Source organism: Mus caroli, unplaced genomic scaffold (genome assembly GCF_978045245.1).
Source record: "Mus caroli unplaced genomic scaffold, Mus_caroli_1 scaffold_10, whole genome shotgun sequence".
NCBI classification, from domain to species: Eukaryota; Metazoa; Chordata; class Mammalia; order Rodentia; family Muridae; genus Mus; species Mus caroli.
In genome coordinates, this window is record NW_028227265.1 from 18,203,598 (window position 1) to 18,219,578 (window position 15,981).

The 15,981-nt window shown below is 43.4% G+C and overlaps 1 protein-coding gene across 2 annotated transcripts in view; it reads left to right on the forward strand.

Annotated features, from left to right (window-relative positions):
* Window positions 1-4,966: 4,966 nt before the first annotated feature.
* The window catches only part of Glg1 (golgi glycoprotein 1), a 110,887-nt gene continuing 99,872 nt past the window's right edge, over window positions 4,967-15,981 (forward strand). For both annotated transcript variants that reach the window (XM_021169326.3, XM_085843568.1), the window contains exon 1: window positions 4,967-5,391. In XM_021169326.3, coding sequence (XP_021024985.1) covers window positions 4,975-5,391 — 417 coding nt within the window. In that variant the 5' untranslated portion in view covers window positions 4,967-4,974. The remainder of the gene's footprint in view (window positions 5,392-15,981) is intronic.

Below are 15,981 nucleotides of genomic sequence, written 5' to 3' on the forward strand. Positions count from 1 at the left end.
TCACTGGGGAATGTGTTGAGCTTTATAATGGCTGATCTATTGTAGTCTTGCCCTTTAATCCAGGGCAAGGTCCTTCTTAGAGTGCCAGTCTTTTACTTCAGGGTTCTGCCTTTCTGAGAAGTGTTTACCCAAGGCTACTCTGTCTCAGCATGGTTTAAACCTTAAGGTCAATCTACTTCTTCGGCCCTTTAAAGCTGCTGAAAGCTCCATTCAGTTTATTACCCCCTGGCTGTTGTTTTCTGGGGGAATTGGGATCCTTGCTCTATACCCGCAGTCTTACAAGTCAGCCTGTGACCTAGGGGGAAATGCATTCAGAGATTTTTTTTTTTAGCTCTTTTCTGTGATTTTCCTTCACTAGAAAATCATTGTTTGTTTGTTTGGGTTTTTTTTTTTTTTTTTGGTGTGGTGGTGGGGGAAGTATGTTTGTTTGTTTTGTCTTGTTTGTTGTTGTGCAACAATCTGGAAGATGTGAAGATATTCTAGAGAGACATATGTCCCTTCTTTAAGCCTTCAGACTTTTTTTTTGATTGGTTGGTTGTTTTTTTGTTTTTTCGAGACAGGGTTTCTCTGTATAGCCCTGGCTGTCCTGGAACTCACTTTGTAGACCAGGCTGGTCTCGAACTCAGAAATCTGCCTGCCTCTGCCTCCCGAGTGCTGGGATTAAAGGCGTGTGCCACCATGCCCGGCTTCTCCTGTGTGTTTTTAACTCAATAAAAATATTATTTTCGGGCTGGTGAGATGGCTCAGCGGGTAAGAGCACTGACTGCTCTTCCAAAGGTCCTGAGTTCAAATCCCAGCAGCCACATGGTGGCTCACAACCATCCGTAATGAGATCTGACGCCCTCTTCTGGTGTGTTTGAAGACAGCTACAGTGTATTTACATATAATAAATAAATAAATCTTTAAAAAATATTACTTTCTACATGGACTGTCTCCTGATGAACTGTCACAGTGTTGAGAATCCGCTCCAAAGGTACATCCTTTAACTTACAGCCCTCTTATTCCCCACTTGGGCTGTTGCTTTCTTTAACTTTCTAGACACCTGTAAGAGCTGAGCCATGTCCAGTTCTCTGGTTTTCCCATCTCTCCCGCTCATTACAGACAGGTTGCCTAGCCTAGTTTTGAATCTGCAGTCATCTAGCCTTAGCTGGGACCCGTGCTTCCAAACATAGTTCTTCCTCATAGATGCGAATTTCCATCTCCTCAGAGTCTTGAACTTAAATTTTGTTTTGTTTGTTTGTTTGTTTGTCTTCTCTTTTGGGTTTTCAAGACAGGGTTTTTCTGGGTAGCCCTGGCTGTCTTAGAACTCTCTCTGTAGACCAGGCTGGCCTAATTCTTAGAAATCTGCCTGCTTCTGCCTCCTGAGTGCTGGAATTCAAGGCTTAGTGATGTGTACTTCCACGTGCCACGATCTTACATCTTTAAACAGCCCTCTTGTTTATCTCTCACATATGCCAGATCTTAACCAATGCCCGCAATAGTTTAAACACGTTCATCAGCAGGTGGGTAGGTTAGTTTGCATCCCTACTAGTTGCTACTAGTTGGCAACTAGAGAGGCTAAGGCAGGAGTATCTGGAGACCAAGACCGGTTGGGGCCAGCCTGCTCTGTGTATTGAGGCCTTGGTTTTTATAAACCCAAGACAAACAAAAATGGTCAACAGATTCCTACTGAATAAATAAATTAGGGAAGCAGGAATCTTAACACAGTACAACGAGTAAATATCTCCTACTTCTGATAGAGGTCGTGTATTTTATTAAGTCTAGGGGCTAAACGCAGGGCCTTAGACATGTTGGGCATATGCTAGAACATTGAGCTACATGCCTAGGTTCTGAGTGTGTGTGTGTGTGTGCTGACTGACAGATAGAACTTGCAGCGTTTCTCTTTTTCTCTTGTTCCTCTCTTCCCAAGCTCCCAAGTGCTAGAATCACTGGGAATCATGCGCGACCATGCCTGGCCTGACGTAGTGTAGCTACATCAATGTAGCTAAGTCAATGAGGCTGGAAGACTTGAGTAAAACCAATCATTTCTCTACCAGTGTGAGGCTATGCCTTCTGTAAGGTTTGGCTCTGTGGAGCACAGCCTGAGCTGGCTAGGTTCCCAGATTTCTCAGTATCTTGTTTCTTGGTCACTGAGACTTCAAGATAGATTTATCCTCATCCCTATCACTAAAGACCATCTGTGGCATGGTGTAGGATTTGCTCAGAGAGATAGGCAACTGCTGCTGTCTCAGAGCCGATTGTCAACTGTGAGCCTTAGACTGGCTTAAAATAGTCTGAACACTGGCCCTTCGTGACCTCATGGGCTTGTGGCGGTGTGGTTGTTTGAGACTTATCTATGGACTGTGTATATTTAGTCCACTCTGAGCTACTTTTGTCCATGACTAAGTTTAACAGAAATCTCAAGATAATTTTGTGGTAGTAACAAGGGCAAGTGCTGGTGGAAATGCCAACATACGTCTATTCTTAGAGACACAGACCAGGGCCAATCATAGTGGGCAGTTGGAACCTTCTCATGGGTTCCTTTTCTGGTGGCTAAGCCCCTATTCAACTCTCTCGGTTCCAGTCTAGTTAGTATGTATGTAACCCTGTCAGGCTGGCATCAAATTCACAGAGACTCATCTGCCTAAGCTTCTGTCTTCAGACATACCAGAAGAGGGAGTCAAATCTGGTTATGGATGGTTGTGAGCCACCATATAGTAGCTGGGATTTGAACTCAGGACTTTCAAAAGAGCAGTCAGTGCTCTTACCCACTGAGCCATCTCTCCAGCTCCCTGCCTCAGCTTCTTGAATGCTGGGATTAAAGTCATGCTCCATCACATCTCTTTTGTTTGTTTTGCTTTAAAAACATTTTATTGGCCGGATTGATGGTGGTGCATGTCTTTAATCCAAGCATGAAGGAGGCAGAGGCAAGCTGATCTTGGTAAATTCATTGAGGCCAGCCTGGTCTACAGAGTGAGTTCCAGGGAAGCCAGGGCTACACAGTGAGATGCTATTTTGAAAAACAAATCAGAGAGAGAGAGAGAGAGAGAGAGAGAGAGAGAGAGAGAGAGAGAGAGAGAGAGAGAGAGAGAGAAGAAGAAGAAGAAGAAGAAGAAGAAGAAGAAGAAGAAGAAGAAGAAGAAGAAGAAGAAGAAGAAAAGAAAATGATTTATTTTTATGTCTTGCCTGCATAACTGTTTGTGTACCATGTGCATGCAGTGCCCAGAGATACCAGAAGAGGGCAGTGGAACCCTTGGGATTGCAGTCACTGATGGTTTTTATTTCCCATGTGGGTGCTGGGGATCAAATTCAAGTCCTTTGGAAGAGCGATCTTCCCAGCTCTCCATCCTTTTGTTTCCCTGTGTTTTTAAATGGTCAGAAAATACTGACCAGTAGAGATTTTTGTCTCAAGTTGTCTTCATTTACCACCAACATGCTGAATGGCCAGAGTGGGATAGAAGTGTCCCAGAGTGGTGAGAAGACTCAAGGATTCTAGTTGGAAACTGACTGCAGACTGGCAGAGTTCATTTAATCTCTTGGTACGGAACCATTAATATCTGCCCTCTGTACAAAGTTTTTCTCAATTGAATTAGAACCTAACCTTTGTCATGCTGGCTTAGTTGACACCTTGTGTGAAGCCAAGTGTGACGCTCTCAACCCGAGGAGGGGTCACTAGTGTGTAGTAAAGCAATGTTGAAGATATTGCATACAGGTCAGCAATACAATTTGCTGACACAGGCTGGACCTGTGGTTCACAGGAGGCTGAGGCAGGGTGTGTGTGTGTGTGTGTGTGTGTGTGGGGGTGTCTCTGTGAGTTGGAGAGCAGCCTGGTCTATCTACATAGTGAGTTTCGGGTCAGCCAGGGGCCAACAGTGAGACTGTTTCAAAAAATGGAAGTAGGTGGAGTCTAAGTCCTGTTTTTTGTTTGTTTGTTTTGATTTATTTATTGTTATAGGTAAGTGCACTGTAGCTGTCTTCAGACACACCAGAAGAGGGCATCAGATCTCATTGCATATAGTTGTGAGCCACCAAGTGGTTGATGGAATTTGAACTCAGGACCTTCGGAAGAGCAGTCAGTGCTCTTACCAGCTGAGCCATCTTGCCAGTCCCTAAGTCCTGGTTCTTAAAGAAGATGTCCAAGAAAAGGCCCTCATGTTTAATATTGACTATAACTTTTGGGACTTGAAGTTACAGGCCAGGTAGTTTCCTTGATTTTGTTACTTTTTTTTTTTTTTCTTCTCGAAACAGTCTTACCGTTGGCTTCAACCTTCCAATGCTTTCACCTCCTGAAAGCTACGATCACAGGCATATGCCACCACACCCGGGTTATGAGATGAAGGGAATCAAATCCATGTCTTTGTGCACTCTACCAACTGACCCCTACACCCCCAGCCTCTCCCTGTTTTTATTCTAAAAGTTCACAGTTTTACTTTACATTTGAGCGATCATCTAGAAGGCCCATGAGCAAGGATTATAACCTATGTACGCTTAACATTCATCGAATTGCCGCCTGCTTCTCTAAGAAATACTGGTCAGACACAAAATGAGGCTCTCAGATACCGGAATACATTCGGTTTTGAAGTTCATCTACACACACACACACAAAGTTTTTAACCCTTCCTCCTCCACCCACCGTGAGTCACCGAACCGGCGAAATATTCCACCGGCCATCTTAGTTGTGTCAGCCCAAATTCACTTCTCTTTTCTTTTTCTTTTCCGTGTCTACAATCGAGAGATTTATACCACGGTGCCCCTACGCAGGTTTTCTCAGCAGCTCCAACAGTTCCTCCGGGAAGGCTATCCACTTTCCCGCCAGCCGGGTCCAGGGCGTGGGCCCTTCCTTCGCAGCGCAACCTCCGCTGCTATTCACTCCGCCGCGGACTCCCGGGTCTACCGCCCGCTGGGGAGGAGCCACGCCAGCCCACGCCCGCGGCTCCGCCCCCTCATTTAAATACACGTCGCCGGCGGGTGCGTCGAGCTCGCCGCGAACCCAAGATGGCGGTGTGTGGACGTGTACGGGGGATGTTCCGCTTGTCGGCGGCGTTGCCGTTGCTGCTGCTCGCGGCAGCAGGGGCCCAGAACGGCCACGGTCAGGGCCAGGGTCCGGGGGCCAACTTTGGGCCCTTCCCGGGGCAAGGTGGAGGCGGCAGCCCGGCCGGGCAACAGCAGCCTCAGTTATCGCAGCAACAGCAGCAGCAGCAGCCGCCGCCTCAGCAGCAACAGCAGCAGCAGTCGCTTTTCCCGGCGGGCGGGCTCCCGGCCCGGCGGGGCGGAGCGGGGCCCGGTGGGACTGGCGGAGGCTGGAAGCTGGCGGAGGAAGAGTCCTGCCGGGAGGACGTGACCCGTGTGTGCCCCAAACACACCTGGAGCAACAACCTGGCGGTGCTCGAGTGCCTGCAGGACGTGAGGGAGGTGAGGAGGTGGGCCGAGCCTGGGGAGGAGGGCCGAGCCTGGTGCGGGCCGGAGGGTGTCGCCGGCCTGGAAGCCGCGGATGCCGGGCTGCAGCAGCAGCTTCCCTCTGCTCTTTTCCTTCAGGGCTGTGCTCGCGCCTCTCTCTTTCCTGCCCCTCACTCCCGGGTGCGTTCGGGCAAGCGGATCCCACCCCGATCCTTCCTCCCCCGGTCCCCTAGTTCGCTCCCTGTCGTCGCGGTGTTCTGGGATCAGGACCTCGGCTCACGGCCTCAGTAGGCGAAGGCCTAAGGAGCGTGTTTTCTGTTTGCGCTCCTGTCTTTTGTGTGATGCTCTATGCAGAGCGGTTCCTCGCCGGAAAACCAGTTTAGGATTTGTTTGCTATCCGTTTCGACCTCGCCAGTTTGTAGCAATGGATTTCAACGTGAAAGAAAAAAAAAAAAAAAAGATCGGTATATTTAAACTGCTAAGGATCGATCTGCTGTTTATTTAGCAGTAGGCACTTGGTGAGCTAACCTGGGTTCTCTTCTGCTGTGAATGTAGTCAAGAGCCGAATTTACTGTTTCTACCACATTCTTTTTTAATTGGTAAATCTTTACTATTTACCTGGTGCTGAAACTAATTATGCTTTTTTTTTTTTTTTTGTCTTCACTTCCTGTGGTCAGTTTGTAAAGGACCTCATTTTTTAGGCTGTTTCTTCATGTCCCTTGGAACCCTATAAAATCTGAGAAAGTTGCAGGCAGCATTTGATGCTATATAATAAATATAAGGTGTTTGTGGTCTGTAGTGGTGTCTTTCTGAAGTCTTAAGATAGTTGTTTTTGAGACCGGATCTGCTTGTAGCCCAGGTTGGCCGCCTATGAGAGGCATCCTTCCGCATCTGACTGAACCACTTCACCTAGTTTGAAATAATTTTAACAGTACCTTAGTGAGTTCTTCTAGAGCTTATATTACTTGGTGTGCTCCAGTTAAAAAACATTGACAACTTCTTTTCTATATTTGATGCTGCAGACGTGAGCATATTGGTAGAAATATTTGTTTCCAAAGGTTTAGATAAACAAGATTACTCCCAAAGGCTGGCAAGTAGAAAATTGCTATTTGGCCATCTCATTTGGAATACTGTATCTTCAGGATTGTTCAAGGCCATGAGGTGACCACTGGTTTATAGACATTTGCTAGTCTTGTTTTAGTGTTATACAAAGGTAAGGCCCTTTTTTTATGGCACATCCTGTTAATTCTGGAACTTGAGAGGAAGAGGCTGGCAGATCTCTTTCTGAATTTGAGACTATAGTCTAGTCAAAGTAGAGAGTTCCAGACCAGCCAGGGTAACAATAGGACTTAAAAAAAAAAAAAAAAACCAACAAAGTCATAAGAGGAAAAGACATACAAAATCAAGAGCCAGAAAGTTTCCAGAGCTACCAGAAATGTGGAACCTTACATGGGTCTCATGTATAGCTTGAAGATTGGATAGATATAGCCAGTAGTCTTTTTTTTTTTTTTTCCAGACAGGGTTTCTCTGTGTGGCCCTGGCTGCTGTCCTGGAATTCACTCAGTAGACCAGTCCTTGAACTCAGAAATCCACCTGCCTCTGCCTCCCAAGTGCTGGGATTAAAGGCGTGCACCACCACTGCCCGGCACAGCCAATAGTCATAACTGTTAAACTTTTTGGAATTTTCTATTTGATTTTTGAGGATACTTACTAGATGTTGTTTCCTTAAGGTGAGATCGTCCCATCTGTTAGTAGACACATTGTTACTGTATTGTTGTAGAAATCGGATATTATTAGGGGAAAGTGGCAAAAAAGAAGTCCAGTTGAAGGAGTGCCTAAAGCTGTGTACATTATGAACACCTATATACCTTTCCTTAGAGGACCACTGAATGGTCTTCTGTCATGCATGTAGTGGCCCTCTCCGTCCATAAAGAACAGACTTGTCTAATTTTGGAGTCTTTAACTTAGTGGTACCATTTTTTTCCCTCTTAGATTAGTTTGCATAAAGAAAAGTACACTCAGCTGAAAATGTAGTCACTGGTCTACCATTGGTCTCAAAATTACCAATTCCCAGCAAGGATATTTCAGTAAACTCTTTCTTTCTTTCTCTTTCTTTCTTCCTTTCATGTATGTGAGTACACAGTTGTTGTTTCAGACACACCAGAAGAGGGCATCTGATCCCCATTACAGATGGTTGTGAGCCACCATGTGGTTGGTGGGAATCGAACTCAGGACCTCTGGAAGAGCAGTCAGTGCTCTTAACCACTGAGCCATCTCTCCAGCCCCGTAAACTCACTTTCTTTTGTCAGGGTCATATATAAACTGATGGTTGGTAGCTATGTTTCTATTTTCTTTGTGATGTTCTAGAGTACCTAGTTCAGTGCTGGAACTGGAGAATATTGTTAGCTGCTTTAGGATGAGTGAATTGATGGGTGTGCTTTTATATTCCTTGGAGGGGAGTGACGTGTAAATTGGAGACCCACTGTTGGAAGGAAGGAGCTGAATATTCAAGTTGTTTTGTCTTTGTTTTCCAAGACCAACACAGGATTTCTCTGTGTAGCTCTGGCTTTCCTGCAGTCCAGTTTGGCCTCAAACTCAAGAGATCTGCCTGCCTCTGCTTCCCAAGTGCTGGAAATAAAGGCGTGCTGCCTGACCTGCCCACCCTCCCTCCTCCTCCTCCTCCTCCTCTTCTTCCTCCTTCTCTCTCCCCACCCCCTCAAAAAAGAGGTCTGCACAGGCCTCACTCTGTAGCCCTGGACTTTTTTCTGTATCCACCAACCTGGCTTTAACCTGCTTCTTTCTCTTGAATACTGGAACTAAAAGCTTTGCTACAAGTTTAGAATTCAAGGTTCTCTCTAGTGTGGTCCAAAATTATCTAGTTCACTTACAGGATTTATTGGAGCACAGTTTTACCTTTAAGTAATATCAGTTGGTATTTAACTCAGTTCATCTAATGTGTCATCTGCCAACAGACTCAACATCTGAGGCTATGCCTTAGTAAAACTCATGTCAACTATAGATTAACTCATCACAGCTTTACTGAATGAAGGTAGTCTGACCATTATGTAGGTCATTCCTTTGGACCCCTCTGATGAGACATACTTTTTTTTTTTAAGATTTATTTATTTATTATATGTAAGTACATTGTAGCTGACTTCAGAAACTCCAGAAGAGGGCGCCAGATCTCGTTGCGGATGGTTGTGAGCCACCATGTGGTTGCTGGGATTTGAACTCCAGACCTTCGGAAGAGCAGTCGGGTGCTCTTACCCACTGAGCCATCTCACCAGCCCCGAGACATACTTTTTTGAGACAGGGTTTCTTTGTGTACCCTTGGCTGTCCTGGAACTCAATCTGTAGACTAGGCTGGTCTGGAACTTGAACTCCATAAAGATTTATCTGCTTCTGCCTCTCAAGTGCTAGGATTAAAGGCACATGTCAGGGCTGGAGAGATGGCTCAGTGGTTTAAGAGCACTGGCTGTTCTTTCAGGGGACCTGAGTTCAGTTCCCAGCATCCATATGGCAGTTCACAACTGTCTGTAACTTCTAATCCAGGGAATTTGGTATAATGCAAGCAAAACACTGATGTACATTAAAAAAAAAAAAAAAAAAAAAGTGTACACTACCACTACCCAGCCTGAGTCAGGCTTTTTAAAGGACCCAATGTAGGCTACAGGCCCACTCTGTTTTTTGTTTGTTTGATTGTGTGTATAGGTATTTTGCCGTCATGTATGTCTGCTTCAAAGGTGTCCAGTATCACAGTATCCACACAGCATCCAGTCCCCTGAAACTGGAATTTCAGATGGTTGTGAACCACCACGTGGAACCTGGGACTGAAACTAAAGTCATCTATAAGAGCAGCAAGTGTGCAGAGCCATCCCTCGAGCCCCTTACCCACTTCTTTGTTGTTGTTGTTGTGTTTTGTTTTGTTTTTTGAGGCAGGATTTCTCTATGTAGCATCAGTTGTCCTAGAACTAGCTTTGTAGACCAGGCTGGCCTCAGGATCTGTCCTAAACCCACTCTGAAGTAGTAGATGGTAGAGTATTAACAGCAGAGGAGGGTCACATACTTGTTCATGTTTGTTGTATGTGTGTCACTCCCCTGCTATTTTTCTAGGATAGTGTTGGGAGACTGATATATTTTAAAGCATACACCAGATGTCATTTTATTTACAAGTACTTCAGTGTGTGTCTGAGATGCTTAAAAATATTTCTTAGTATTTTCTATGAATATAATAATCTCAAAAATTGTGAGCCACTACCTAAACCTTTGTATAGAGAAAATACTTTGTGTTTATTTAAGGTGGACTGTTTTATACAAGAATCAGGAAAAAAAAAAACTCAGCATTACAAACTTCTTTTTTTTTTTTTTTTTGAGACAGGATCTAATTGTGTAATTCTGGCTGGCCTGTAACTCACTATATAGATCAGGTTAGCTTCAAACTCAGAGGTCTGCCTGCTTCTGCCTCCCAAATAGTGGGATTAAAGGCATGTACCACGCCCCTGGCTATTAACTGACTTTCTTTCTTTCTTTTTTTGAAAGATGTATTGTATTTAAGTACGCTGTAGCTGTCTTCAGACACACCAGAAGAGGGCGTCAGATTTCATTACAGATGGCTGTGAGCCACCATGTGGTGGCTGGGGTTTGAACTCAGGACCTTAGGAGAGCAGTCAGTGCTCTTAACCACTGGGCCATCTATCCAGCCCCTAAACCCAACTTTCAAAGTTAGTAGGTGAGCATTTTTGATAACTTTGTTACAGTGCTGGGGATTGAGCCCGGGGTCAGCCAAGCACACACCACTGTGCTGTATTTCTCATCCTCATTTTACCTCTTCTTTGGAATTTTGAGACAGGGTCTCAATAAATTCCCAGACCCAGCTGTTACTCTGCTCCCCTCCCCTCCCCTCCCCTTCCCTCCCTCCTTTTCTTTTCTTTTCCTAGACAGGCTTTCTTTGTGCACTTGTGGTTTTCCTAGAACTTGCTCTGTAGACTAAACTGGCCTGGAATTTAGAGATCCACCTGCCTCTCCCTCCTGAGTGCTGGATTAAAGGTGTGTGCCACCACCTCCCAGCTGCTACTCTGTTCTTAACCATTAACTGGACTTTACCTGAGAGAATAGACACACTCTTTGTTATCTAATTAATACTCGTGATAGTCCTGTGAGCTGAGTACTGTTGTTTTACTTTCTTAATGAGGAATAGGCTCCAACAGGTAGTGTTTTCTTATGTCTGGTGAGGCTGATGTTTATCAAGCCCTCTGACTTAGAGAGGGAATCGTTTACTCTTCATGTTACTGTTTGCAGCTAGGGAGATTACTATGTGGCTGTTGAAGATGCTGCATGTGTATAAATAGATACAAGTAGGAAGGGATGGCTAGCACCAGAAGCTCCTTTCTTCAATATCAAAAACAATTAAATAGTAGCAGCTTCTGTGAGCTGAAACAGTGCTGGTTGTTTGTCCAGCAATATCAGGTAATGCTAATTTAATTACTGTTCTGGGTCTCTCGTGAACAGAATTTCTGTGTAATGCAGTGGATCTAAAATCCCACCTCACATGAACCAGAATTTTTATTATTGAAATAGAATTGGTTATATTTTCCTGTTATTTGAATTAGCTCCCTGAACCGCACAAAAAGTGAATTGGGCCATAATAGTATGACCATTAACTTTGTGTGCCTGCCTGCCTATGTATTTATCTATCTGTCTATCCATCCATCCATTCATCCACCCACCTACCCACCTACCTGTTGTGTTTGATGTATGTGTATATATATACCTGCAACATTGGATGTCTTTTCCTAACACTCTCCCACCTTTGTAAAAAATGTTTTCTTTTAGATTTACTTACTTTTATTTTGTGTAGATGAGTGTTTTGCCTGCATTTATGAATGTGTATTGTGTAGATGCCTGCTGCCCAGAGAGGTCAGAAGAGGGAATCAGTCCCCTAGAACTGGAGTTGCGAGCTACCACATGATTGCTGAAACCTGAACTAAACAAGAGCTCTTAGCCTCTGAGGCATCTCTCTCTCTAGCCCTATTATTTATTTATTTATTTATTTAATCTTACCTTTCTAAAAGATGTAGTAGTCAGAGCTTTAATTCTTTTCTTTTTCTTTCTTTTCTTTCCCTTTTTTTTTTTTTAAGATTTATTTATTATATATAAGTACAATGTAGCTGACTTCAGACACACCAGCAGAGGGCATCAGATCTCATTATGGGTGGTTGTGAGCCACCATGTGGTTGCTGGGATTTGAACTCATGACCTTCGGAAGAGCAAGTCAGTGCTCTTAACCACTGAGCCATCTCGCCAGCCCTCCTATTATTTATTTTTAAATAATTTATTTTTCCTTTAATCCTAGAATTCAGGCGGCAGAGGGAGGGAGACCTTTGTGAGTTCAAGGCCAACTGTTCTACATATTGAGCTCCATGCCAATCAAGCTTGGCTCAAATCTTCCCAATCCCCCAAAATTATTTATTTATTTATTTATTTATTTATTTTGTGTGTGTGTGTATGTTTTTGAGACAGTGTCTCTCTGTGTAGCCCTAGCTGTCCTGGAACGCACTCTGTAGTCTCAAACTCAAAGATCTGCTGCTTCTGCCACCCAAGTGCTAGGATTGAAGGCATGAGCCACCACTGTCTGTCCAAAAACAATATTTTAATTATGTATGTGTCTGTATTTAGATATTTGCACATGAGTGTTTGCCTGAGAAGGCCAGAGATAAAGAATCCCCTGAAGTTGGAGTTACAGACAGTTTTGAGTCATCAAAAAAGTGAGTGATGGGAACTAGATTGGAGTCCTCTGGAAGAGCAGTAAGTGCTCTTATCCAGAGAGCCCTATCTTCAGCATTCCACTGTTCTTTATTTTGCTTTGTTTTATTGAGACAGGGTCTTTTATAAACTTGACTACCCTAGAATTTTCTTTCCTTCTTTTCTCCTTTTTTTCTTTCACTTTTCCTTTCTTTCCTTTTTTTTTTTTTTTTTTTTCCGTTGTTGGTTGTTGTTGTTGTTTTGAGACAGGATTCCTTTGAGTAGCCTTGGCTGCCCTAGAACTAGTTCTAGACCAGACTGCTCTCTAACTTACAGAGAGATCTTCCTGAGTGCTGGAACTAAGGGCATGTACCACAGTGCCCAGTGAATTGCAGATAGCCACGACTATACACAGAGAGACCCTGTCTTGAAAACAACAACAGTAAATTAAAAAGAAATTATTTTATGTGCATTGGTGCTTTGCACATAAAATTGGAACTGGAGGTACAGATAGTTGTGAGCTGCCATGTGGGGGCTGGGAATTGAACCCGGGTTCTCGGAAGAGCAGCCAGTGCTTTCAACCACTGAGCCATCTGACTCCAGCCCCCTAGAACTTGCTATGTAGACTAAGCTGGGCTAGGACTCGGAGATGCACCTGCCTTTGCTGAGATTAGAGGTGTTCATTACCACCCCCATCCTGCTCCACCTCACTTTTTGAGACAGGTTTTTTTACTGAACCTGGAGCTCACTGATTGGCTAGACCGGCTAGCCAGTATACAGCGATACTGGGAATACAAATTCAGGTCCTTAAGTTTATGTCCTCCTCCCAGTCCTGTTTGTTTTGTTTTGTTTGAGTTGGGATCTCAATAGTCAGGCTGTCCTAGAACTCACAGTGTAGTTACAGTGACCAGAAACTCCGGCAACCTGCTCTCTGCCTCACAACTGCTTTGATTACAGGTAGGAGCAAACACGCCAGGCTTGCTATTAGCTGCTTTTAAGACTGTGGGCAAAACATTTACCACTCTGAGGCTTAATTTATAATTAGTTTCTTCTGTGTTAAGTGAGATTAGAAGGGGGCCTTGGATCCCCTAGAACTGGAGCTACAGTTGCCTGTCAGAAGCAATGTAGGTGCTGGGAACTACTCAGGTTTTCTGCAAAAGCAGCAAGCACTCTTAGAGCAAGCACTCTTAACCCTACAGTCCTGGGAAACGTGTGTGTGTGTGTGTGTGTTTCTATGTGTGTTTCTAGTGTGTGTGTGTGTGTTTCTATGTGTGTTTCTAGGGCTTCCCCTAGGTAAGTTCTTTATGACTGATCCCCAACTCTGAAGATTTTTCTGTCTAAGTTTTTTACCTTTTATATTCTGGGTAGGCATATACTGTATGGACTCTAGGATTTACATATGTAATTGTCTCATGATTTCTTGCTCATTCAGAGGGAAAGAGTGGTAGGAATAGCATAGACAGTGGTTAATCTTAGCCTTGTTTTACTTTAGAGTGTAGTAGTTTTGTTAGCGATCATATGGAATTTCTTCTCATGCTAACCCAGTGGTTGGAAGCAATTTAAACACCTAATCAAATCGTTATTGAGCTCCCATTATGTACTTCATTGTGGGAAAACATTAGTTCTCTGAGATACTACCATTGTTCACAGCTTGATAAATGAGACTATGAACAAGAAACAGTTCTAGCAGAGTATTAATAACTTGATGTCTTATAGATACTAAATTCTTTTAGGGCAGTGAAATGAACACAAATCCTGGGTAAAAATTTGGGTCGTACGCAGCCCTGCTACTCCTAGTTTAAAAATCATATTATTTGGGGCTGGAGAGATGGCTCAGCGGTTAAGAGCACTGACTGCTCTTCCAAAGGTCCTAAGTTCAAATCCCAGTAACCACATGGTGGCTCACAACCATCTATAATGGGATGTGATGCTCTCTTCTGGTGTGTCTGAAGATAGCAGTGGTGTACTCATATACATAAAATAAATAAATCTTAAAAAAATCATATTAGCCCAGTAAGGTGGCACATGCCTTTAATCCCTGTACCCTGGAGGCAGAGACAGGTGGATCTCTGAGTTTAAGACCAATTGGATCTACATAGCAAGTTCTAGGACAGCTAGGATTGTTTTGTTTTTTTTTTCTTTTTTCTTTTTTAAAGATTTATTTATTTATTTATTATATGTAAGTACACTGTAGCTGTCTTCAGACACTCCAGAAGAGGGAGTCAGATCTCGTTACGGATGGTTGTGAGCCACCACGTGGTTGCTGGGATTTGAACTCCAGACCTTCGGAAGAGCAGTTGGGTGCTCTTACCCACTGAGCCATCTCACCAGCCTCGATTGTTTTTTTTCTTAAAGATTTATTTTGCCGGGCATGGTGGCACACGCCTTTAATCCCAGCACTTGGGAGGCAGAGGCAGGTGGATTTCTGAGTTCGAGGCCAGCCTGGTCTACAAAGTGAGTTTCAGGACAGTCAGGGCTATACAGAGAAACCCTGTCAAAAACAACCCAAAGATTTATTTATTATATGTAAGTACACTGTAGCTGTCTTCAGGCACACCAGAAGAGGGTGTCAGATCTCGTTATGGGTGGTTGTGAGCCACCACGTGGTTGCTGGGATTTGAAGTCAGGACCTTCAGAAGAGCAGTCAGTGCTCTTAACTGCTGAGCCATCTCTCCAGCCCCAGCTAGGACTCAACACAACACACACACACACACACACACACACACACACACACTCCACTCCTCCCCCACCTCCCCGATTAATTGCCTAATATGGGTTCAATCTCTAGTACTGAAAAAAATATTTTTTAAGTAATGGCTGTGTATTTAGCTCTACTTTAAGCCAAGACATACATGAATTTAAGAGTTTAAGTGCTATTCATATTATGCTAAGTAGGTGTAATATATTAAAGTATACAGCACCATTGTACTATCAGAAATTGTGTACATACACAGCAGCTCAGGGCTGTTCTTTCTCAGCCTCTTGCACTCCTTTATGCTAGGTCTACTAACTGGTTTTCTAAATAAAGATCGGAAATGGAATGTTTTTAAATGGTCTTTTTATATACTCAAGATAATCTTAAAAAACGTTAAGTCTTCTTGCTTTAGCCTCCTAAGTGCTGGCATTTTTTTTTTTTATCCCAACTTGAGATAAAGATACTCCTCTATATAATTGAGAGTTACCTGTAAAATAGCATTGACATTTCCAGCAAATGCTCAAGAAGGCTCTTGATGGGAGCACTTTATAGTACACAGTTGTTAATAATTCATTGTTCTGTAGAAGGAAGTAATACACTTGAATAGTTCAAAAGAGGAAATGCTACAGCTGCATTTTCTGTTTTGTTCAACAAATATAGTCAGCAATATTATCATGGTTATGTTTCTTAAAAAGAAGCTATTAAAATGGCTGGTGGGTAATTAATTTTTCATCTGTCAGCAAATATTTACTGAATCCTGTGTACAGGACACTATTCAGTGTTAGTAATATAGATATTGATAATAGCTCTTGTTTCTCAATTTAATTTTTTCAAGGCAGGGTTTCTATGTAACTGGCTGTCCTGGAACTCGCTCTGTAGACCAGGCTAGCCTCAAACTCAGAGATCCATTTGCCTCTCTCCCCAGTGTTGGGATTAAAGGTGTATGCCATCACTGCCTGGCTGCTCTTGTTTCTCATAAGCTGTGTTCTAAGAGAGACAAAATACTTTCTAGGTAGTATTTAATCCAATGAAAAGTGTATTTTTTTTAAAACTTTGGGGGTGGGGAGATTTTAGTTTTTTTTTTTTTTTTTTTTTTTTTTTTGGTTTTTCGAGACAGGGTTTCTCTGTGTAGCCCTGGCTGTCCTGGAACTCACTTTGTAGACCAGGCT